The following is a 23926-nucleotide window of genomic DNA, read 5'->3' on the forward strand; positions in this document are numbered from 1 at the left end:
CTTCAGTGGCTCAAGATTTCAGACAGAGAACATGCTCAGTCCCACCGTGAGATGCTGGGTTTTTTGCATGTAAAATTCTTGTCCTACCACTGAGCAACAGACATTTCTCGTTCTTGGGCAGCTTCTAAAGGATGGGTGAAATTCTATTTTCCATCTGCCCCCATCACCACCTTTTATCAGTGACATTTCAAAAGTAGACTAGAACAGCCACACTTTTTTGTATACGCACAGAAAAGCCAATGTGGTTGCCCCAAAGTTTGGAATTCATGTGGTGAGTTTTACATTCTACAGTCCTAATATTAAGCCACGTGAGTCAAAACTATCCTGTCCTAATGTTCTTCCATGTCTAGTCTCCTGATTGACGCGGGAAAACAACTATATGATAGCTGCTTAATTCACAATTCCTGCTAAACATTATGAATAGGGCTGGTGGAGAACACGCCATATGGTTGAAGATCACTGTAGCGATTGTACTGCAAATCCAGACTCTGTTGCTACCATCAAATGAGGACTATTTGTGCCAGTTTTAGATTCAATTTTAGATGGACCTCAACAATGGATGCCTTCAAGACGTCCAGAAATTACAATTTACCTTAGCACCATGACGAAATTTCAGAAGTGGATTGAAAAAGGAGGTGGTAGCATGTTATTTGGAAATGTGCCAAAACAATCAAACGACTAGTTCCTAACTCAGGTCAACTTCACTGCATCAGAATACGACCCAAGATTTTCATTTGCCAAAGGACCCCCCACTTGAAAGAGGAGGAGGAGGAGTTTGGATTTGATATCCCGCTTTATCACTACCCAAAGGAGTCTCAAAGCGGCTAACATTCTCCTTTCCCTTCCTCCCCCACCACAAACACTCTGTGAGGTGAGTGAGGCTGAGAGACTTCAAAGAAGTGTAACTAGCCCAAGGTCACCCAGCAGCTGCATGTGGAGGAGCGGGGAATAGAACCTGGTTCACCAGATTACGAGTCCACTGCTCTTAACCACTAGACCACACTGACTCTCTAAAGAACTAAAGAATACAAAAATATTTGTTCTTTTGAATGGAGGCCAACAGTCAAATCAATCTTGGATGCAAGCAATGCAGTCTGGTAGACTTTGCAACGACATCTTCAACATCTTGACTACCCATAATGGAATCCTCTGCAAGAATGCTTACCAGATGTTCGACTGTGGGTCGCAGACACAGTGGAGAGATGCAAATGTCCCAACAGCCATGCTGCGTTTGTCTGAAGGCCGATCACCCCAGAAAAGCTGATTATCTGCAGGTGCAACCATCACATATGAGCCGACGGTTCAATTTCCATTGCCTGAGCAGGCATTACTGAGCAACGTGTCAGTAAGATTACAAACTTAATTTATATTTTGTATTCCCTATAACCAGAATGGGTTGGCTATACAAAGGTGCAACATTCACAACCTCCTCCTCCCTTGCCAAGAGGTGATTGCTGTGGCTCTATCCGATAAGGCCAGCAACTTCTGCATTTAACAGAAGACCAAGGAGGACAAATTGCTCCCAGGTAAATAATAATAATAATAATAATAATAATAATAATAATAATAATAATAATAATAATTTGTTATTTATACCCCACCCATCTGGCTGAGTTTCCCCAGCCACTCTGGGCGGCTCCCAATCGAATACTAAAAACAATACAGCATTAAATATTAAAAACTACCCTAAACAGGGCTGCCTTCAGATGTCTTTTAAAAGTAGGATAGTTGTTTATTTCCTTGACATCTAATGGGGGGACGTTTCACAGGGCAGGTGCCACTACCAAGAAGGCCCTCTGCCTGGTTCCCTGTAACTTCTCTTCTTGCAGTGAGGGAACCGCCAGAAGGCCCTCAAAGGAGGACCTCAGTGTCTGGGCAGAATGATGCTCCTTCAGGTATACTGGGCCGAGGCCGTTTAGGGCTTTCAAGGTCAGCACCAACACTTTGAATTATGCTTGGAAATGTACTGGGAGCCAATGCAGATCTCTCATTGAGAGAATTATTTATCTGGAAGGGACCCAAGTGTCAGGATGCTGTCAACGGCTCCTGGCTGGTTGCCCAGGAAATACAAGGATAAGTTTCTTACAGTCTTTTTTCATTTCATACTTTACTATAGACCCCAGCCTCTTGGATAATGATATTGTCTGGAGTGAATCTCCAACCCCCTTCTCTCCCACTCATTCATCATCATTACCACCTCCTCTACGGGTGTTGCTACATTCCCTCTGCCTTTGAGCTCTTTGCTCTCCTACTTTTAAGGATCACCAGGTTCTGGGAGAGGGAGGGTCTGGAATACTTTCTAGTGACAACGTGTCAGCCAGCTGCTCCAGTTCTGCCTGCTCCTCCTCTCCCATGATTTCCCAGCTTTCCCCCTCATCTGCCTCTGAGCCATGAGTCAAATCCCTGTTGTAAGTCTGTACTGTACTGTACTGTACTGTACTGTACTGTCTTCCTCTTCTTCCTCCCTGGAAGGGTCAGGATGGGGAGGCGGTCTCCGCCATTCCTCTTCTGCCCAGTCCCTGACACCAAGGGTCATCATCTCGTCCAACCCCCTGCAATGCAGGAATCTCAGCTAAAGCATCCATGACAGATGGCCATCCAACCTCTGCTTCAAAACCTCCAAGGAAGGAGAGTCCATCACCTCTCATGGGAGTCTGTTCCACTGCCAAACAGCTCTTACTGGCAGAAAGTTTTTCCGAATGTTTAGTCAGAATCATTCTGGGGAACGTTTGGGGACGGGTGTCAGGAGTGCATGCAGGAGCCAGGCCTTGTGACCAGTAGGGCTTCACAGGACTGGAGCCTTCCTAAGTTTGTTCTGAAGAGGCAAGGCGCGGCCACACAGGTGAGGCCGATTGGTAACTCACTGCACCTGGTGGCAAGAGCCGGGAAGGGATATAAGGTCAGCCTTTCCCTTTGGCCCTTTGCCACAGCAACACATTTCCTGCCGTGCTGTGTTTGGCTTATTGCTTCCTGATCCTTGGTACCTCGGCTTCTTGACTCCTTGTTTCTCGACCCTCGGACCCTTGACTTCGTGACTCCCTGCTTCCTGACCCTCGGACCCCTGGATTCTGGACTCTCATTCCTGCTCCCACCCCGCCATCTTGCCCCCGGTCCTGACGTCCCCAGCCGGGACTTCGATTGCCCATAGACCGGACCGTGACAACGGGCCTAGTACCTCTCGTCCACTGACTGAATGTCACCACAGTGTCTCACTGGTTATTACTGTTCCGCCAGGTCTCAGTTATGCCCAATGTCATCCTCTAAGACCAAGCACACCTGTTCAGCCATCTTGGCTTGCATATCAATGTGAAAAGGCCAACGGAAGACTCTCACCTGACTCAGGATTCTGATGACCTCATTAAGTTTGCTCTGAAACTGCGAAGACTGGATGGACTCAGATTTCAGCTGTCAAAGAAAAAGGGGAGATGGATGGCAGGCAAGAAACCCTCTATAAGCAACTGAAGGCAAAGCCTAACAATGAAATAATTGCTTAAGGAGCTATAGGGTGGGGAAAGGCAGGACAGAAAGACAGAGATTGATTGGCCACTCCAATGCTGATAGGCGTGACCCAGAAAATTGATCTCAGGATACTATAATTCCCATATTAACAGGTTTGATTCCCAATGGCAGGGACCACCAGATTTCTCCTCATTTATACTTCATGGTGGAAATGCAAGACTTGAAGACAACCTTGCCAGAAAGGTAAAAAACTGCTCTCCATCCCTGATGGGAGTTTGTGGAAGCTGCCACTGATGAGGGTGCCACAAGGTTGCCAGCAACAGGTCAGGTAATTTGAACTGCCAACCTTCCGATCGGCAAGCCCAAGAGGCTCAGAGGTTTAAACCACAGCGCCACTCGTGTCAACCCAATGCCCAGCTGCCATTTTACAAAACAACAACATTAGAACAGGGATAATTTTTCATCTGTTTCGAAGGAAATGGTGCTAACATATTCAGGTTTCCATTGGCTAGGCATGCATGTTGGCAGTGTAACGTGATTGCAAAAATTCTTCTGAAGCAAAATAACTGGCTTACAAAGTGGCCTCAAATACACTTTAAAAATAGACATATTTCAGGCACGAATCATCTAGTATTTTACCTGTATCATGGCTCCTTCAGAACCCACCACAGCAACCAGCCCATGGATCGCTGCAAGCCTTTGCATTGTAGGACCTCCCTGAAATTGAAACAAAACACAAATGTATCGTGCAGAATGTATTTATTTTCCAGGCATTTGTGGAACGCTGGTAAGTTAGTTGGTGCATAGCAGGGATCGGGAACATGTGGCAGTACAAAGGTAACTTTTTAATTACAGCAAATCTACCGCATGAGATCAATGTGGTGCCTTCCAGGCGTTTTGGACTACAGCTCATATCACCCCTGGGAACTGGCCATTCTGTCTGAGGACGATGGGAATTGTAGTTGACAAGAACCTATAGCCCTCTAGACCCTCCCCTTAGGGACACAATGGGTCAGAGCATTGTGCTGTTAACCAGAAACCAGAAGGTTGGTGGTTCAAGCCCACTCAGGTTTGGATGTGGGCAATATTCCTTAAAATAATAATAGTTTTTTATTGGTTTTACAAAGTAAATCACACAATTAGATTTTAAAATAAAACAAGATTCTTCCGAATCTTAGGACTTCCCTCCTCCACTCCGTGGGTCCTTTACACATCTTAATCAACTGCATATTATAGTTCATCCAAATTAGAGTCCTCTGATATGTCCAAAGTCTTTGTAACATTCCAATACTAATAAGTCTGAAAACCACTGAACTGAAAGCAAAAGCAATCTCAGCTGACCAGAAATGTTAAAATATTTTATGGCCTTTAGTTATACAAATTATTATTATTATTATTATTATTATTATTATTATTATTATTATTATTATTATTATTTGCTGGGGGTATGGTTTAAAGCAGCAAATAAAGCTGTTTTCCAAAATATTTATTTCTAAAGCTTGGTCACCTATGAAAATGGTGCACCCTATTCTCAGGTGATTGTTGCCTGAAACTGTCAACAGCAAAACACAATCCCATACCTCTGCAAGGACCATTTTCATCCATGCAGGAAACAGCCTGTTGCTGAGGTCTTCCGCTTTGCCATGTCCGCTTGCAGACAATCCATGAACAATGTTCCCCAATGCTAAGGCAAACCCAGGCGTCTGAAACAGAACCAGAAACATAGGCCAGGCAGGCGTTTAGAAAGGCCAGCTGCAATTGTATGAATTGTGTTAAGAAAAGAAAAAAACCACACCCTACTTTTCAAGTATAGTGCTGCATGTTCTTGTTTTAACATCAGGATAAAACCAAAAGCTGCATAAAGCACTGAGCCGAACAGTAGGTCTGTGGCAAGCTTTAATAATTACTATGTTTACTTGACAGAGAATGACTGATTTACCCTATTCTTCTACTTGGGTGCTCATTGCAGCATTACTATAAAATGTAAGAAAGGTATTACAGCAGTACCTTGGTTTTCGAACAGCTTAGTTCTCGAACAATTTGGCTCCCAAACCCAGAAGTGAGTGTTCCCAATTTGTGAACTATTTTTGGAAGCCAACTGTCCGACAGGGCTTCTGTTTGGCTGCAGGAGCTTCCTGCAGCCAATCAGAACCTGCGATTTGGTGTTCGAACATTATGGAAGTCGAAGGGACTTCCGGAATGGATTCCGTTTGACTTCCAAGGTACGACTGTAGATAAGGTAAAGGGGCCCCTGACCATTAGGTTCAGTCGTGGCCAACTCTGGGGTTGCGGCGCTCATCTCACTTTATTGGCCGAGGGAGCCGGCATACAGCTTCCGGGTCATGTGGCCAGCATGACTAAGCCGCTTCTGGCGAACTGGAGCAGCACATGGAAATGCCGTTTGCCTTCCCGCCGGAGCGGTACCTATTTATCTATTTGCACTTTGACGTGCTTTCGAACTGCTAGGTTGGCAGGAGCAGGGACCGAGCAATGGGAGCTCACTCTGTCACGGGGATTCGAACCGCCAACCTTCTGATTGGCAAGTCCTAGGCTCTGTGGTTAACCCACAGCGCCACCAGCATCCCTACGACTGTAGATTGTATGTGATAAAACATACCACCCTGAACACACCCAATCTCATCTGGTCTCAGAAGCTAAGCAGGGTCAGACCTGGTTAGTACTTGGATGGGAGTCCGCCTGGGAATACCAGGTGCTGTAGGCTTTTGGGACGCGCCTTTGGTTTGATAGCTGTCGGTAGAGCATGAGACTCTGAGGGTCGCGGGTTTGAGCCCCACGTTGAGCAAAATATTCCTGCACTGCAGGGAGTTGGACTAGAATCAGCGGTTCTCAACCTGTGGGTCCCCAGATATTGTTGGACTACAACTCCCATCATCCCTGAGCTTTGGCCTTGCTAGCTAGGGATGATGGGAGTTGTAGTCCAACAACATCTGGGGGACCCACAGGTTGAGAAAGGCTGGACTAGATGATCCTCATGGCCTCTTCCAACTCTACAATGATTCCAACGCTATATATTGCATAAACATTTATTTGTGAACAAATGTAAAATGCAGGCATAGGCAAACTCGGCCCTCCTGATCTTTTGGGACTACAACTCCCATCATCCCTAGCTAACAGGACCAGTGGCCAGGGATGATGGGAACTGTAGTCTCAAAAACATCTGGAGGGCCAAGTTTTGCCGATGCCTGGTAAAATGGATGGCAAGCTCTCGATACAACCTGCTGATTAGTTTCTGCTAATTTCTGCAGCTTGCTCATGATCTCCTCTGCCTCCGTGGCCTCGATGATCTTAACACTAAAGGCAGAAATGCAGGCACAGGCGACCGCATAGGCAAGAATCTGGATAACAGGAAGAGTAACGCAGAATTTTAGAAAGGAGTCGGTGAGATGGTTTTTTAATGAACGATTGAACGGCATGTGACTTGGGGTGGGAGGTTGGGAGATGTTGGAAACTGGAGCGTGTTACCTCCTGAAATGTTCTGCTTTGGTCTTCTGCATCATCCAAGTATTTGCTCAGTTTGTGAAGGGAGGCAGAGATGTCAGCCTGGCCTTCCGATGGGCTGCTGCGACACATCAGTGACAGAACGAGGCCGACACCCAAGATGCACCCGGTGCTTAAAACAGAGGAGAATTTAGTAGGTCTAAAAGGTATTGGGAACCATACGTTAGTTATATACACAACAGGGGAATGGTTTTTCACAACTCAGTAATGCAGCCACAAAAGAAGAAGAAGAGTTTGGACTTCATATCCCGCTTTATCACTACCCGAAGGAGTCTCAAAGTGGCTAACATTCTCCTTTCCCTTCCTCCCCCACAACAAACACTCTGTGAGGTGAGTGGGGCTGAGAGACTTCAGAGAAGTGTGACTGGCCCAAGGTCACCCAGCAGCTGCATGTGGAGGAGCAGGGAAGCGAACCCGGTTCACCAGATTACGAGTCTACCGCTCTTAACCACTGGCACCACACTGGCTCTCAAAACATTTCTGACTACAAACAGTACATGAGAAATTGATATTATGGACACATTCAGATGAATTAATGTGAAAAGATGCACAGAACTTTTAAGGGCAAGTTTACATGCTCTGTGTGTGTGGGTTTTGGTGTGTTTTTTATGTACAAACACACAGAGTTTAGAGTTACTAAATCATTCTAAAAAGTGGGGGTCGTCTTATATATGGGTAGTGCCTAGGGTGGACATTTGATTGGTTGCTGCCACGGTTGTCAGCGGCTATTGTGTGTGCTATTGGTTGTGGCATTGATTGGGTGGTGTTGATTGGCTGGCGCTCCGACAGTTGGGCGGGCGATTGGCAGCTCCTGCTGGCGATGGGTCTGATGGGAGGCAGATTTTGCGACGTGTGCGGGTGAGCGATTTTGTGCAACCCTCCCCCTAAAAAAGGCTCACCAAGCCTGGGTAACCCCCCCCCCCAAAAAAAAGCTCAACAACTTTGTGCCATCTCCCATTTTCTTAAATTTGAGTCCCCCAAAACAGGGGACGCCTTATACATGGGGGGCGTCTTATAGATGGAAAAGTATGGCATTTCCCTTTCTGATGACATATCCCACATATTCACAGCAAATGTACTACGGAGGCATTTGTGAATGAACGGGCTTTTAGACAAAATGCCCACTGGCATAACTATTTCATCGCGCAGCAGCACAAAATTACAATTGCACATTGGAAGTTCTTGCCCCACCAGATGGCAGCAGTGCATCTTACATAGCTCTTTTGCCCATTCTCAACAGGCCCCATGCAAGATACATCTGAAAACCAGGGAGACGTGTCTTTTAGGCAATCGGAAAATTCCTCGGGGGTTCTGGAGCTAAGTGGCAGATTAAAAAACACCAATTCATTGGCCAAGGATGTTTGAAGAACTGAAAAATGTGAGCTGTTGGAGGGAAAAACCTCTAAGGGGGAACCCCTGAAACGTCCCAATGAGGACTGAGCATGCTCAGTAGGAATGAAATGCTGAGGGGTTTATTTTTTTTGGGGGGGGGGGAGAGGAACTAGGATGGGATAAGGTGGGGTTGAAATAAGAGTGCTCTGGAAGAGGGAAAAGCTTGGATGACTGAGATGGTTTGGTCCCTTTGGCTCTCAGATTTAGAATGATGCTTAAAGTTTTGGGTGTCTCCTCTTAAAAAGGATCTTGTAGGTGCTGAAAAGAGCAAGTGACAGGATCAAGGGACCTTCTGGATGAGGATAAATTCAACAGGCTTTTTAGTTTAGAAAGACAGGCAACAAAGGGGAAAAGGCAGAAGATTATGCCAACATATTATAGTGTGGAGAAAGGGGGTGTTTCTCTCTTAACGCTGTAGATTCAGGTAGCACAAAATTACAGTGGTACCTCACGTTAAGTACTTAATTCGTTCCGGAGGTCCGTTCTTAACCTGAAACTGTTCTTAACCTGAAGCACCACTTTAGCTAATGGGGCCTCCCACTGCCGTCGTGCCGCCGGAGAACGATTTCTGTTCTCGTCCTGAAGCAAAGTTCTTAACCTGAAGCACTCTTTCTGGGTTAGCGGAGTCTGTAACCTGAAGCGTATGCAACCCGAGGTACCACTGTAAAAGCTTGTGTAAGATTACACAACGCGTAATTATGTTATGGAATCTGCTGCCAGAGGACGAGGTGGAGGCCAGGGGCTGAAGGAATTAGGCAAATTCACTTGTGGCGGTGCTGAAACTCTGAGCGTGGGATGGTTGTGCAACTCGGACATCCCACTGCCAAGTCAAAACACTGGGGCCCTCCTCCCCTTTCAGAGTTTCACGGAATCTACCTTGAAACGGGGCAAGAAGTTCTGAAACTAACAATCTTTTCCCACCTAGGAGATGATGCCACGTCGTGTCCATAGTAACAGAGGCTTTTATTTCTTTCCCTTCTTCCCACACTTCAAACAGGATGGGAAAGATCTTTCATCTTTCATCTCTGCACCATTGTCTCAGTCCTTCCATCTGCTCTCGGCTGGCAGGGGAAGCTAATTTGGCGAGGGCCATGAGGCTTTCATCTCAGGCTGTGGAGGAACTCCGACTTGAAGCAGAGGGCACTGCAAAGCGGCGCGGCTGACGCAGCTTCCTTTTGCCATATGCCCCTTCTACTTTGCCAGGCCGGGAGCAGAGTCGTGCCAATCCAACCCCAAACCAAGCTTTTCTTGGGTGACAGCGAGGGTTGCAGATTCCCAGTGACAAATACAAATCTAAACCCTGGGCCAAGGGAGCACAGAATCTGCATATATTTGCATGCATTTGAATGGCTGGATACTGTATTCTGCTCCCAGCAAGGTCCAGATTTCCAGTGAATTCTGAAGTGGCCAAAAAGCAAGATGCATTGCACCAAATAAGGCAGCCTGGTGGAACGAACACTATTGAAAAGCAGGGAATAAGTCAAACTCAGTTTCAAAGGTTTGTTTTCCCTCTGCCAGGCTTGGGCTGCCTCAGCTGGCAGTAGGCTTACTCATGAACCAAAAATAAGAGTGTCTTGCTTGAAGCACATTTCCTGATCGGAGTGCTCATGGCAAAAGGGGGGGGGGGGAATCATATAATAGGGAACACGTGGTTTTCCTTACACTTCAGTGTGGGAAAATGTAATAGGTGAAGCAGCCCGGGGTTTGTATGGATGCAATTTCCCACATGCTGTATGGAAATAACGGCTTCCATGAAGCACTTCCGCTGCTGTGAAAGGCAGCGAAAGACCTCATTTGAAGAGTCATTTTTATTGGCCCAAATAAATAAATCCAATTCCCTTAAATGCAAGGACCAGTGCCTGAACTCCAGAGTGTGTGACTGCGCTTGCTTGCCTACTTGTCAGAGTTGCTCCACAAACCATAGTTTTAACAGGTACTTATTAGAGCTCACCTTGTAATATTTGGGGCAGATATACGTACTTGTTTCACTGCACATGTACCCTGAAAATGCATGTACATGTGGGTGAAATTGAAACATGTATACAAAGAAAAGCAGTTACCGTATTTTTTGCTCTATAAGACTCACTTTTTCCCTCCTAAAAAGTAAGGGGAAATGTGTGTGCGTCTTATGGAGCGAATGCAGGCTGCGCAGCTATCCCAGAAGCCAGAACAGCAAGAGGGATTGCTGCTTTCGCTGCACAGCGATCCCTCTTGCTGTTCTGGCTTCTGGGATTCAGAATTTTTTTCTTCTTCTTTTCCTCCTCCAAAAACTAGGTGTGTCCTGTGGTCTAGTGAGTCTTATAGAGCGAAAAATACGGTACATTAAAACAAAAACAAACCAAAACAATAGGGGTGTGCAAAAGTCCCAATATTCACATTAAATCTGCATTTGTGCATTTTTAATCTGTTTTTGAGTATGCTCTCTGTGCTTCAACCTGTTTTTTTAGAGTTCCAAGATGCTCTGTGTTTTCCCTTTCACTATTGGTGGGAATCTGAAACCTCTTTACATTTTAGCCAAAGCGGATGAAAGTTACAGGCACAGAAGCCCCTCCAGAGTAGATTAAGCCTGCCAATTTCAGACAAGGCAGCAGTGGGAGTCAGTCCACTAGGATGAATTGAGCTTTACCACACCAACTCCATTCTGCCCTGAGCCAGACCAACCCTTAAACACGTGGTTCGCCCATGATGGATTTTTGTCAAAGGATGGTTTGCACCACGAACTAGGCCCCAATTGCAAGACCTGTGCTCCTTCACGCTCCCTCCCTTATAGTCGCTTAGAACTGTTTATCCCTGTTTCTATCTTTTAAAGTTTGTATGATATACCGTATTTTTCACTCTATAAGACGCACCTTTTCCCTCCTAAAAAGTAAGGGGAAATGTGTGTGCGTCTTATGGAGCGAATGCAGGCTGTGCAGCTAAGCCAGAAGCTAGAACAGCTAGAGGGAGGCTTCGCGGGGCTATCCAAAAGCCAGAACAGCTAGAGGGAGCACTGCGCAGTGCTCCCTCTAGCTGTTCTAGCTTCGCGTGAAGCCTCTGCAGGGCACGGGGAGCCTTCATTCCCGTACCCTGCAAAGGCTTCGCGGGGCTATCCCTGGCTTTTGTGGGAGAAGGGCTCTGTCCCTTCCCCCACTTCTCAGAAAAGCCCCCAAGAGCCGCGCTCCCTTTCACGAGCCGCTTGGAGCATGTGTGCGGCTCTTGGGGGCTTCTTCCCGAGGAGGGAGAAAGGCAGCCTGTCAGTGAAAAGCCCCCAAGAGGCGCACACACGCCCCTCACGGCTCATGAAAGGGAGAGCTGAGCAGAGCCTGGGATGCAGACAGGCTCTGCTCAGCATTCCCTTTAAATAATTCCCCCCCCCCCTTGCATTCCGCCTCTAAAAACTAGGTGCGTCTTATGGTCAGGTGTGTCTTATTGCGTGAAAAATACGGTAATCACCTTTTAATTACTATTGTTTATCCCTTACCTGTTTTAAGTTTCATGTGTTCAGTTTATCCGTATGTTTTATCTTATGCTGGTCTGCGACAGAAATGAAGTTTGAAACTGATTGATAATTGAGAGGTGGCTGAGTAGTGTGTACCCTTCCTTTTACGTTTTTTAAAGCTTTGCACTATCTTTTTTTTTGGGGGGGGTTACTTTTGACTGGCCTCCCAATAAGCTTTTACAAGTCTCCAACAGGCTTAATAGCGTGAGGCTGTCCAGTACGCTGGTTCAGAGCTCTGAAGAGCTGTAATCTGTTGCTGTTGTTGATCAAGTGGAGAAAAAGGTTTTGTTTTTTTCAAAGAAAAATATACTCCACTGGTGAGCTTTAACCAAATAACAATCCAGAGCTCTTTTACTATTTTGCACAGCCTCACTTCTTCCAAAGCATATGGAGAAGAAACCCAGTGATATTTGGAAATACAGAACAACATAAACACAGAGTAACACAAGGCTTTGTGGGAAGCTGACTGGAGGTTTTAAAAACTGGTATCACACTTCAATTTGGGAACGAGGGGGACACCCCTGAATTCTCCTTAATTCACCTTATTATTCAGGGTGGTAGGTCAGTGAGTTTTACTTAGAGTAGACCCACTGAAATTAATGAACACAAGTAAGTTAGGTCCATTCCTTTCAGTGGGGCTACTATGAATAAGGGAAGGGACGCGGGTGGCGCTGTGGGTTAAACCACAGAGCCTAGGACTTGCCGATCAGAAGGTCGGCGGTTCGAATCCCTGTGACAGAGTGAGCCCCTGTTGCTCGGTCCCTGCTCCTGCCAACCTAGCAGTTTGAAAGCACGTCAAAAGTGCAAGTAGATAAATAGGTACCGCTCCGGGGGGAAGGTAAATGGCATTTCTGTGCGCTGCTCTGGTTCGCCAGAAGCGGCTTAGTCATGCTGGCCACATGACCCAGAAGCTGTACGCCGGCTCCCTCAGCCAATAAAGCGAGATGAGCGCCGCAACCCCAGAGTCGGTCACGACTGGACCTAATGGTCAGGGGCCCCTTGGCCTTTACTATGAGTAAGACACAAACGCCAGCCTTGGTGCCCACAGAACCCTGCACTCCGTGGTCCGAGTCCAACACTAATCCCTATCAGTGGCGTAGCGTGGGTTGTCAGCACCCGGGGCAAGGCAAGTAATTTGCACCCCCTAACCCGTGGATTTGCGCCCCCTAACCCGTGGATTTGTGCCCCCTAACCCCCAGATGTTGCGCCTGGTGCGGCCGGGCCCCCCTGCACCCCCCACGCTACGCCACTGATCCCTATAGTACTGCACAACGCATCCAGTCAAAATGCAGGGAACTGTACGGCACGCTTACTTGTACTCCAGGCTTGTGTCAAAGCAGCAGCCCTCTAGGGCCTCCAAGGACTTCATCAACAGCAGATCCATTTGTTTTCCAGAGACATCACTGGACCAAACCAAAAGAGGAAGAAAATACTTGTGTGATATTAATATGACATTCCACTGCATTTCCTTTTGCTTTCCTTCAGGGCGCTCTGTAAGTGGCAATTATTAAGGCGCGTTCATCCAATGACAGCCACTGGGCTACTAGGATGAATAATAATAGTAATAATAATAATAAAAATAATAAATTTTTATTTATACCCCGCCCTTCCTGGTTCAAAAACCAGGCTCAGGGCGGCTAACAACAAGTTTAAACACTTAATTGTAAAAGCAGCATAAAATACAGTATAAAAACATGAACAACAATAACATTCAAAGTTCAGAAATCAATTTAGGGGAAATCCATCTAATAAGCATTAGATAATCCCCAGAGCTAGCTGGCTGAAATGGTCCTACTTGGGCCAGCGAGGAGGCCAGGGGAGAATTAGCTGTGGGGTCTCAGAGTGGGTAATCTTCATAAAAGGGGAAGGGGAGGGAAGGGGAGGGGAGGGAAATAAAAGATCAGGCTGAATTCAAATTAAAGGCCAGGCGGAATAGCTCTGTCTTACAGGCCTGACGGAAGGAGGTTAAATCCTGGAGGCACTTAGTCTCATGGGACAGAGCATTCCACAGGTCGGAGCCATCACTGAAAAGGCCCTGGGCCTGGTGGAGGATTGATTGACATATCCTTCTATTGTTGTTGTTTAGTCGTGTCTGACTCTTCGTGACCCCCTGGACCAGAGCACGCCAGGCACTCCTGTCTTCCGCTGCCTCCCGCAGTTAGGGTATCCTTCTACACCCCAACGCAATTCACACACTGTCAAAGGATGGATATAAGCAGCCAGCGGGAATGGTTCATTGCCTTCTCTGTTTTCTATACTGGGATGAGTTTGGGAATGCAGAGCCCTGATTTGCTTCTGCTTTTTAATAGAGAGGCTTGAGACAAGCGCTGGAATAATAATAATAATAATAATAATAATAATAATAATAATAATAATAATTTATTATTTATACCCTGCCCATCTGGCTGGGTTTCCTCAGCCACTCTGGGCGGCTTGCAACAGAACACAGAATGCTTTTTTGGGGTGAGGTGTGGGGTGGGTGTGTGGAAAACAGGTATCTTAGGGTGAAATCTCCTGAAGGTTTGGGGTGGTATCCAACTAACTAATTCCCTCAGAGCAAAAATTTTCTACTTGGGAAACAGAACTTGCCCTGTTTGCTCCCTCCACATGCCTCCAACACCCTCTCTAGCAGAGTTGGTGGGAGACTCAGAGCACATTTGGCGGGATGGGGGAGGTAGCATGAACAAATTAATTCTATGTGTTTTAGAGAAACAACACAAAGAGGAAGAAGATGGGAGGTCAAGGAAGCCAAGAGATAACGAAATCATCTTGCAGAGCACCTTGGGAGTCGTTAAGTGCAGAAATCTAAATATGTTGCTCTGCATAATTTAAATGTCTCACATGGGAAGGGGGTGGGGGTGGGGGAGTTATTTACACACCTGCTGTACAAGGTAATCCATACCTGACTTTCTCTTCACATAATCGCGAGACAAACATCCCCAAAGCAAGGCCCATGTGAATTTGAACAGCCTGAGACTCATCTGCATTTGGTTTCCCAGGTAACATGGCAACCAGCAAATTCAGGACTTCCTCAACCTTTTCCTTGTAGGATGCAATGAAAACCGGCACCAAGAGAGACAAAGCCGTCGCTGCACAGGAACGGGCAATAACACTAGCAGTGTTTTCACCAGAGTAGGATTTCTGGAGACAAAACAAAATCCCCCAAAGTTATTGACTTTGCCCTTTACATCATTAGGAAATCTTAAAAAGAAACAACAACTGTATTTGCACTTCATCTGGCAACAGAATTATCCAAGGCTATGTTTACTACTGTTTTGTTTTTTAGCAAATAATATGCTTTTTACAGAGAAAAGACATTCAAATCTGCAAAACAGATGGGACTGTATGACCCTGTTCCTTATATAGATATATAATTGTGAATGTTAATTAATTCCGTAATTACAGCTTTATTGGAATTTCCCATGAAATGATTCACTGATAGCAGGGACTGAAATATTTGCAAATCTCACAGAATCGTCTAAAATGCAAGGAGATTAAAGCTTGTTGAAAATCATTTATTCTTAAAATTGTAAACCCTTCCACCAACTCCCATGAACTCAAGGCCATTCACAACAAATAAAACACAGTTTTTAAATACATAACTTGCTTTCCAAAACTTAGATGCAGCAGAGTGCTGAAATTTGAAAACGCACATTACAGCACAGCTGGTGGCAGCCCAACTGTAAGGTAAAACGTAAAAAGGTAAAGGACCCCTGGACGGTTAAGTCCCATCAAAGGCGACTATGGGGTTGTGGCGCTCATTTTGCTTTCAGGGGTTAGTCCACAGACAGCTTTCCGGGTCATGTGGCCAGCAGGACTAAACTGCTTCTGCCGCAATGGGACACTGTGATGAGTGCCAGAGCACATGGAAACGCCGTTTACCTTCCCGCCACAGCAGTACCTATTTATCTACTTGCACTGGTGTGCTTTTGAACTGCTAGGTTGGCAGGAGCTGGGAAAGAGCAGCAGGAGCTCACCCCATCGCGGGGATTTGAACCGCCGACCTTCTGATCGGCAAGACCAAGAGGCTCAGTGGTTTAGACCACAGCACCACCCGCGTCCACAACTGCCGTATTTTTCTCTCTATAACACGCACCCGACCATAAGATGCACCTAATTTTAGAGGAGGAGAACAAGAAAAAAATATTCTTTTCTCCTCCTGCTTTGCTGAAGGGGCGCTGCGCAGCTTTTGCTCTCTACGCAGCGCCTCTTCAGCACTGAAGGTGCGCACTGATCCATCTCGCTCTCCTGGCTTCAGCGAAAGCAACAGAAAGCCTCCGGAGCGCAGTGGGAGGAGCAATCCTGCTGCGCTCCGGAGGCTTTGTGCAGCTATCCCTGAAACCAGGAGAGCGAGTGGGATCGGTGCGCACCGATCCCTCTCGCTCTCCTGGCTTCAGGGATAGCTGTGCAGCCTGCATTCGCTCCATAAGACGCACACACATTTCCTCTTACTTTTTAGGAGGGGGAAAGTGCGTCTTATAGAGCAAAAAATACAGTATATCTGTGGCCAGGAAGCCTATACTGACAGCTCTTTCGCAAAAACCTGCAATGAGCCACTTGCATAGCCTCCAATGAACAGAAACACTTTGAGATTTGCACTTCTCCCAAGTTTGGCGAGGCAAATAACGTGTACAAACATTCATATACAGGGGAACCTCGGTTTTCAAACAGCTTATCTCCCAAACAACTTGGAACTTGAATGCTGCAAACCTGTGTTCCGGTTTGCGAACTTTGTTTCGAAAGCGGAACGTGCTCCATTTTGAGTCCTGGGCTTCCGTTTTTACTGTTGCCCTGCTAATTTGCGCCCCCCCATTGTAATTCAAGTCTTCTGTTTCTGATTGCAGTGTTCTGAGGTGATATTTGGAGCTTATATTTGGTGCTTTTGTTTTTGCTATTTATTTAGTGTTTTTTGTTTTTGAGGCTCTTTCGGTTAATTTGTTTTTTGTGACTGTGTGGAACCCAGTTCAACTACTGATTGATTGTGTGACTGCAGAAATGGATAAAAGCCCCCCATCCAAACAATGACTATCATCAGTGCAGGTAAGAAAATGGACCTTGAGCTTGTTTGGAGGTTCTAGCAGGGGAGCGCAGCTATCGTATACCCTTACCGAAGAACGGTACACTCCTTCTATCTGGGATGGTCGTCCTCTTCCACCGAGCGCGCAGCTTCGGGAGGGACGCACATGGAGCGGTGAGGGAGGAAGGGGACACCCGCCTAGCCAGCCAGATCAGCCAAATCAACCCTGGCGATCAATGGGGTGACAGATGTCGCAGCCAGATCGCCCTCACATCCAGGTAAGAAAAAAAATACCTTTTTTTAATCATCTACAATACTGTCTTACTTATTTTATTGATTATTGCTTTCATTTTATGGATCAATGGCCTCGTTAGATTGTAAAATCCATGTTAAATTGCTGTTTTAGGGGTTGTTTCTAAAAGTCTGGAATGGATTAATCCATTTTGCATAACTTTATATGGGAAAGCGTGCCTTGGTTTTGGAACGCTTTGGTTTTGGAATGGACTTCAGGAATGGATTAAGTTTGAGAACCAAGGTACCACTGTACTAAGATAAGATGTGCATGAAAATGCATATGCTGATGAAAATAACATAGAAAAATGCCTTGTATTGTTTTGCAAAAAGAGGTGCATGTTAGCCAAAATTGCATACAAAATGAGAAGAAATTCACACTGAAGTGTGGATAAATTTCCACGAGAACTTTAAAAAAAGATGCAAGCTGAACTTAAGGTTGGAAACATTAGAAATGGAGGGAAACCAAAGTTTGCCCATTCCTAGTGGAACATTCCCTCACTGTGTCATACCCTCCAACATTTCTCAGATGAAAATGAGGGATGCATTATGGAGATTATGCAGTGAGCTCTGTTTTCCTCCCATTCAGACTTTAAGGGGAAACAGAGAGTGTGTTCCATGCTTGGTTCCACATACCAGAGATGATAACAGATCCAAATCTATTCATTCCCCATTCCCAAAAGCGTACAGGTCTGATCATTTCAGCCTTTACTGGTAAAATAGACTTGGGCCTACCTGATAGAACCACGGGAAGACTCGACCTTTAGGGCGATAGCGACTGTCGATGATGCTAAGAAGGGTATCTATCACCATGCAGATCCAATGGTTTGTCAGAAGAAAGTCCACCTCGGTCTGAAGCGACAGAAAGACTGTGAGCACTTGCAAGACCAAGACCAATTAAATATTTGCCACCACCTCTGTTTAGCTTGAATAGGTGATTCAGGAAAGGCAGACATAAGTGCTCAGCCCAACCTTTTGCTATCTAAAACTAAAGCAATTCTTAAAGCCAGAAATTATTATTAGGAGTGCTAAAAAGACAATCCTCTGAGCATCTGTATAAAAGGAACAGACATGTGGTTTAGTCGTTTAGTCGTGTCCGACTCTTCGTGACCCCATGGACCAGAGCACGCCAGGCCCTCCTGGCTTCCACTGCCTCCTGCAGTTTGGTCAAACTCATGCTGGTAGCTTCAAGAACACTGTCCAACCATCTTGTCCTCTGTCGTCCCCTTCTCCTTGTGCCCTCCATTTTTCCCAACATCAGGGTCTTTTCCAGGGAGTCTTCTCCTCTCATGAGGTGGTCAAAGTATTGGAGCCTCAGCTTCACGATCTGTCCTTCCAGTGAGCACTCAGGGCTGATTTCCTTCAGAATGGAGAGGTTGGATCTTCTTGCAGTCCATGGGACTCTCAAGAGTCTCCTCCAGCACCAGAATTCAAAAGCATCAATTCTTCGGCGATCAGCCTTCTTTATGGTCCAGCTCTCACTTCCATACATCACTACTGGGAAAACCATAGCTTTTACTATACGGACCTTTGTTGGCAAGGTGATGCTGTCTAGGTTTGTCATTGCTTTTCTCCCAAGAAGCAGGCGTCACAAAGACAACACACACATATACACACAAATAAATAAATGTTCCAAAAGGAGATGAGTTTGAACAGCAATAGAGAGCATCACCCATGATCAGGTATCATGGGAGTTATAGTCCAACATATAACTCCTCCACCTTCATTTCTCAGCACCAAAGAGGTGTAAACGTCAGAAATTCTGTTTGAAAGAGATTCACAGAACAATCTGAATCATGTTGCTCAGAAACAAGTCCCACTCTTGTCAGTGTGACGTACTTCCAGATAAAAAAATATTTAAGACTGCCATTTTAACTGAACAAAATGTGTTTTTTTATTGATTAGCCAGCCAAGTTTGGGGTGGAATTCAACTAAGTTTTCTTCAAAGCAGACCTATTTAAATGAACGGAATGAACTTAAGTTCCTTTAATTCCAGTGAATCTACTCTGGGTACAACTTAATTGAATGCCAGCCTTTGTTCCCCAAAAAGTCAACTGACTACTTCCAATGAGATTTCATACAAATAAATTTTGAACAGAAACATCTGAAATGGTAGAGGTAAACACTTCTCATTGGGGATGAAATTTCCAGAAAATCTCCCTGTTGAACTTATCCATACAGATCTGTTCTGATTCCTGTCTAACTCCCTGATGTTGATGAGAAACTGTTTTACCAGTTCTGCTAAAAACACAAACACTTATCACATATTTTATGTATTTTTATATTCATATTTTATGCACATATATGCCAGGTTTCTTCAAATAACCAGCACAGAAACAGTAAGGAATATAAAAAATGCTTCTGTATTAATACGTACACAATTATGTTGCAGAAATATGAGGGAGTTTCCCCCCACTCATAATTTTGCATATAGTTAGTCAGGTTTTTTTAGAAAAGAAAAACTAACAGTGCACAAGTGTCTCAGGCATCAATGGGCACTTGATGTAAAAAGATGTCCAACACAGATAAAATATTACCAGGTGAGAACTGCCAGATTCCAGGTACAGATTCCTTTAAAATGGGTTCCTCCTCCTCGGTGCTACTACAAGCACACTCACTGAACATCATGACAAAGCAGTCAAATAGTTTGAACTCACATTGAATTGTTCTTCGCTGTCTGAAGAAAGCCCTTTCTCATGCTTGGCTACAGCAACTGCAAGGCCTGTTAAGGCTAGAATACAATTCCCCTTGACCACTGGACTTTCCCTGTTGGAAATGATTGAATTGGTGGTGAAAAACAAACAGAAATGTAAGGGGTGGGATGGAAATGATCACATAGCTCTGAATTTAAAAAGGTCACATGTCCAAATTAAAGGGTAATGGACAGTTTCACAAACTATACAGTCATACCTTGGGTTACAGACGCTTTGGGTTGTGAGATTTTGGGTTGCACATCACGCCGAACCCCGAAGTACCGGAACGGGTGACTTCCAGGTTTCGGCGCTTGCGCATACGCAGAAGTGCTAAATCGTGTTTTGCGCATGCACAGAAGCGCTGAATCACGACCTGCGCGTGCGCAGACACATGGGTCGTGGGTTGCAAACGCTGCGGATTGCAAACGTGCCTCCCGCACGGATCAGGTTCTCAACCCGAGTGTCCACTGTACTCTAAATTTGGTACTGCGACCTACAAGAATGACTGTTTTGCCTGAATTACTAAGTTCTGTGAGACTCAAAAACACATGAGAACAAGCATTATTTTGTGTTCGTTAGTCATAAAGTAGAACATTCATGAATATACTTTCATAGAGAGATGGATTCTATGAACACTTTTCTAAAGCTTTTCACGGGGTAGGGGGGAGCAATGCTTTTTGTGAAGGGCATCCCGATTTGGATTAGCCCTGGAAGAAGAAGAAAAGCTGGGCAAAGGGTCTTTTCCCCTTGAGTTCACAGGACCTAAACTCAGAGAAGGGAGTCTTCAAGTGCCCATCACCTTCAGAAGATGCCGTGTAACAAGACGAGAAGGGGCAACCCAAAGTAGGCAGCCACAGTGGCATAACATGGGTGCCCCCATAGAGGCGGCTGCCCCAGGTGCAAAATTGTTAGGGGGCGCAAAATGTCAACAGCGGGTGCTTCCTCAATACAACTGTGCGCTTCCATCTCTGGGCTCCGTTGAAAACAGCTCTTCCATGCGAACCAGGAAGTGACCTCTTCTCATCTCTGTAGCTACGATCTCCTGGGTCAAGCGGACGCCATTGGGCAGTTGAATGCACATGCGTTAGCCTCCCACCCACCTCTGTGTGGGCCTGGGGGCTGGCAACCCATGATACACCACTGGAGGACCATAATACTCCCCACCGCGTAAGAAAGAGCACCCCAGGTAAATAAATATCTTACTTGGAAGCGCCCTTGATCACATCCGTCAGCATATCTCTGACCCTGTTGAAGAAGGAGGTGAAGAAAGAAGTGGCATTAGCTTTGAAGCGAAGTTTGAGCAGATGATACGGTCGCATCAGTTAAATAAAAAGAGCAGCTCATTCACAAGCCCTCGAGCAGCTCCTGAGATTACGCTCTAAATTTATTTTATCTGGTAGTATTTAGTCGTGTGTCTGTTTATCAAAACAAAACTCAGAAACCTCAACACTCTATTTGCACTATGAGCAGGTACATTAATAAATTTTCTGGTTTTTTTATGCACCGCTTAAAAAGTGCTCCATGCATAGTGCCCTGTTCGTAATGAAAATAAAGAGATCCCTCCTAGGAAGCCAGTGGTCACTTTATTTTAATTGTGCCCCTGGAACCATATAACACCGGTCCTGAAAGATCTACATTGGCTGCCAGGATGTTTCCGAGCACAATTCAAAGTGTCGGTGTTGACCTTGAAAGCCCTAAATGGCCTCAGACCAGTAGACCTGAAGGAGCGTCTCCACTGCCATTGTTTAGCCCAGACACTGAGGGCCAGTGCTGAGGGCCTTCTGGCAGTTCCCTCACCGCAAGAAATGAGGTTACAGGGAACCAGGCAGAGGGCCTTCTTGGTGGTGGCACCCACCTCCCATCAGACGTCAAGGAGCTTCACAATATTCCAAAATACCTGAAGGAGCATTTCCACCCCCATCGTTCAGCCTGGACACTGAGGTCCAGCACCGAGGGCCTTCTGGTGGTTCCCTCACTGTGAGAAGTGAGGTTTCAGGGAACCAGGCAGAGGGCCTTCTTGATAGTGGTACCCGCCCTGTGGAACGCCCTCCCACCAGATGTCAGGGAAATAAACAACTATCTGACTTTTAAAAGACATCTGAAGGCAGCCCTGTGTAGGGAAGTTCTTAATGGCTGGTGTTTTATTGCGTTTTTAATATTTCGTTGGGAGCTGCCCAGTGTGGCAGATGGGCAGAATTCAGTTCTGGCACCTCTCAGGTGGGCACCATTGCCATTCTAAGAGAAGCAGAGAAGTGTTCGTGGTGAGTTCCGGCACCTCTTTTTCTAGAAAAATAGCACTGGTAAGGTCTATTGCTGACAGGATAGCCTGACTTTCAACAGCTGTTCCACACATCCAGACACACTGGGCATTTCTTGATACTAATAATAAAAATAAGCATGGGTATCAGCATCACCTAAAAGTCCAATTTCAGATCATAAAATGCCCTTTTCTCTGCATAAGTTCACTGCGTGCTCTGGAAGAGGTTTCTACGCCAAGGCAAAGCAACCGGTTGCCACATGCACCATCTTTCCCCATCACCACAATCTCCCAGCCAGCACATGAAAAGAAGAGCTACTGGTAAATGAAGCTGCCTTGTCTTTGCCGTTTCCCTTCAAGCTAAAGGCCGTATCTGGTTTTCATCAGCGGCACTTGCACAGTCAGTGCAAACTCGCCACTTGGAAGCTTTTGAAGTGGCCTCTGCAGAGCTCTTCCCCATTTCCCACCTCCCTTTTCGAGTGATGGGGAGCAGACAGTCATTTGCTTACCAGAGCCAGGCTGTAAATTGCTTGTACTGCACTTCTTCGGGTCCCTCCTTGCCGTGTTTTAACTGCATCTCCAGCTCGGCTTGCCTTCCCTGCACAAGCACAGCATAAATCAGCAGGAGACCTTACACGGGGAGCAATCCATGGGTTTCTATGGGGAGCGCTTGAATAGATGTAACCTTTCCCTCGAGGTCCACTCTGCTCTCAAATCAAATTGCCCTTCCAGGGTAATGAACTATGTGTTAAGTGATGGAATTTGAGTTTCTTACTTTTGAGGAATGAGGGTGCATCTATGCTGCAGGCCGGGATAAAACCTTGTCTCGAGGTACTTCCCTAAAATCCTTAAAAACCCTTGTGTCAGATGCTGTGTGGTGGTTGCTCGTGAGTAACCAGGCAGGACTCCGACCTGTCTTTTACAGGTTTTATTGTGCAAACTGTTTACAGTGCAGATCCACCAAGTTCATGTCCGTCTTAGTCACTTGCAGAATCGGGGAGTGGCCTCTTCCGGCTTCTTCCCCAACATAAGAACTTTGACACCCCAAACCTCCGCCTCCCCTCCTTGCGTTTCACCCCTCACTGGGCGACGGAAGTGGCATGCGTCCCTCCTGGCCAGCCTGGCTAGGTGAGGCCCTGGGGCTCTCAGCAGCATCCTCAAGCCCTTTCCTCGCTTGGCTGGCCCCTTCCCTCTCTTCTCCACTGGAGGTATGGCTTTGCCCACCACTGGAAGAGGAATTGCTCCTCAGGAGACCAACTAAGTTAGTTCTTGGTATGAGCTTTCGTGTGCATGCACACTTCTTCAGATACACTGAAACAGAAGTTGCCAGATCCTTCTATATAGTGAGAAGGTGGGGAGGGGTATTACTCAGAAGGGTGGTGGGAATGGGAGATTGGCAGATAGCTGAGATGAGCCTGTTGACGACTCTTAACGTCTGCAATAGGTCTTCCAGGAAAAGGGAAGGGGTGAGAAGACCTGTAAGACCTATTGCAGTCCTTAAGAGTCATCAACAGGCTCATCTCAGCTATCTGCCAATCTCCCATTCCCACCACCCTTCTGAGTAATACCCCTCCCCACCTTCTCACTATATAGAAGGATCTGGCAACTTCTGTTTCAGTGTTATCTGAAGAAGTGTACATGCACACGAAAGCTCATACCGAGAACTAACTTAGTTGGTCTTTAAGGTGCTACTGGAAGGAATTTTTTATTTTGACTATGGCAGACCAACACGGCTACCTATCTGTAACTGCTCCTCAGGAGTTCCTGCGGCTCCCTGTATCCCAGCGGCGTTCCTGCCTCCCTCCCCTCTTCTGATGGCA

General features: G+C 46.0%; 1 protein-coding gene across 2 annotated transcripts in view; it reads right to left on the bottom strand.

Annotated features, from left to right (window-relative positions):
- Positions 1-23926, bottom strand: part of FOCAD (focadhesin) — a 142374-nt gene that overhangs the window by 21413 nt on the left and 97035 nt on the right. For both annotated transcript variants that reach the window (XM_081176061.1, XM_081176062.1), the window contains exons 23-34: positions 22616-22704; positions 21053-21094; positions 19814-19922; positions 17892-18008; positions 14751-14989; positions 13162-13251; positions 6943-7090; positions 6696-6815; positions 5040-5162; positions 4099-4176; positions 3334-3405; positions 1166-1268 (exon numbers count right to left, since the gene is read on the bottom strand). In XM_081176061.1, the coding sequence (XP_081032187.1) occupies positions 1166-1268; positions 3334-3405; positions 4099-4176; positions 5040-5162; positions 6696-6815; positions 6943-7090; positions 13162-13251; positions 14751-14989; positions 17892-18008; positions 19814-19922; positions 21053-21094; positions 22616-22704 (1330 nt within the window). The remainder of the gene's footprint in view (positions 1-1165; positions 1269-3333; positions 3406-4098; positions 4177-5039; positions 5163-6695; positions 6816-6942; positions 7091-13161; positions 13252-14750; positions 14990-17891; positions 18009-19813; positions 19923-21052; positions 21095-22615; positions 22705-23926) is intronic.

The sequence above is a fragment of the Podarcis bocagei genome, assembly GCF_964188305.1.
Source record: "Podarcis bocagei genome assembly, chromosome: 17".
Taxonomy (NCBI): Eukaryota; Metazoa; Chordata; class Lepidosauria; order Squamata; family Lacertidae; genus Podarcis; species Podarcis bocagei.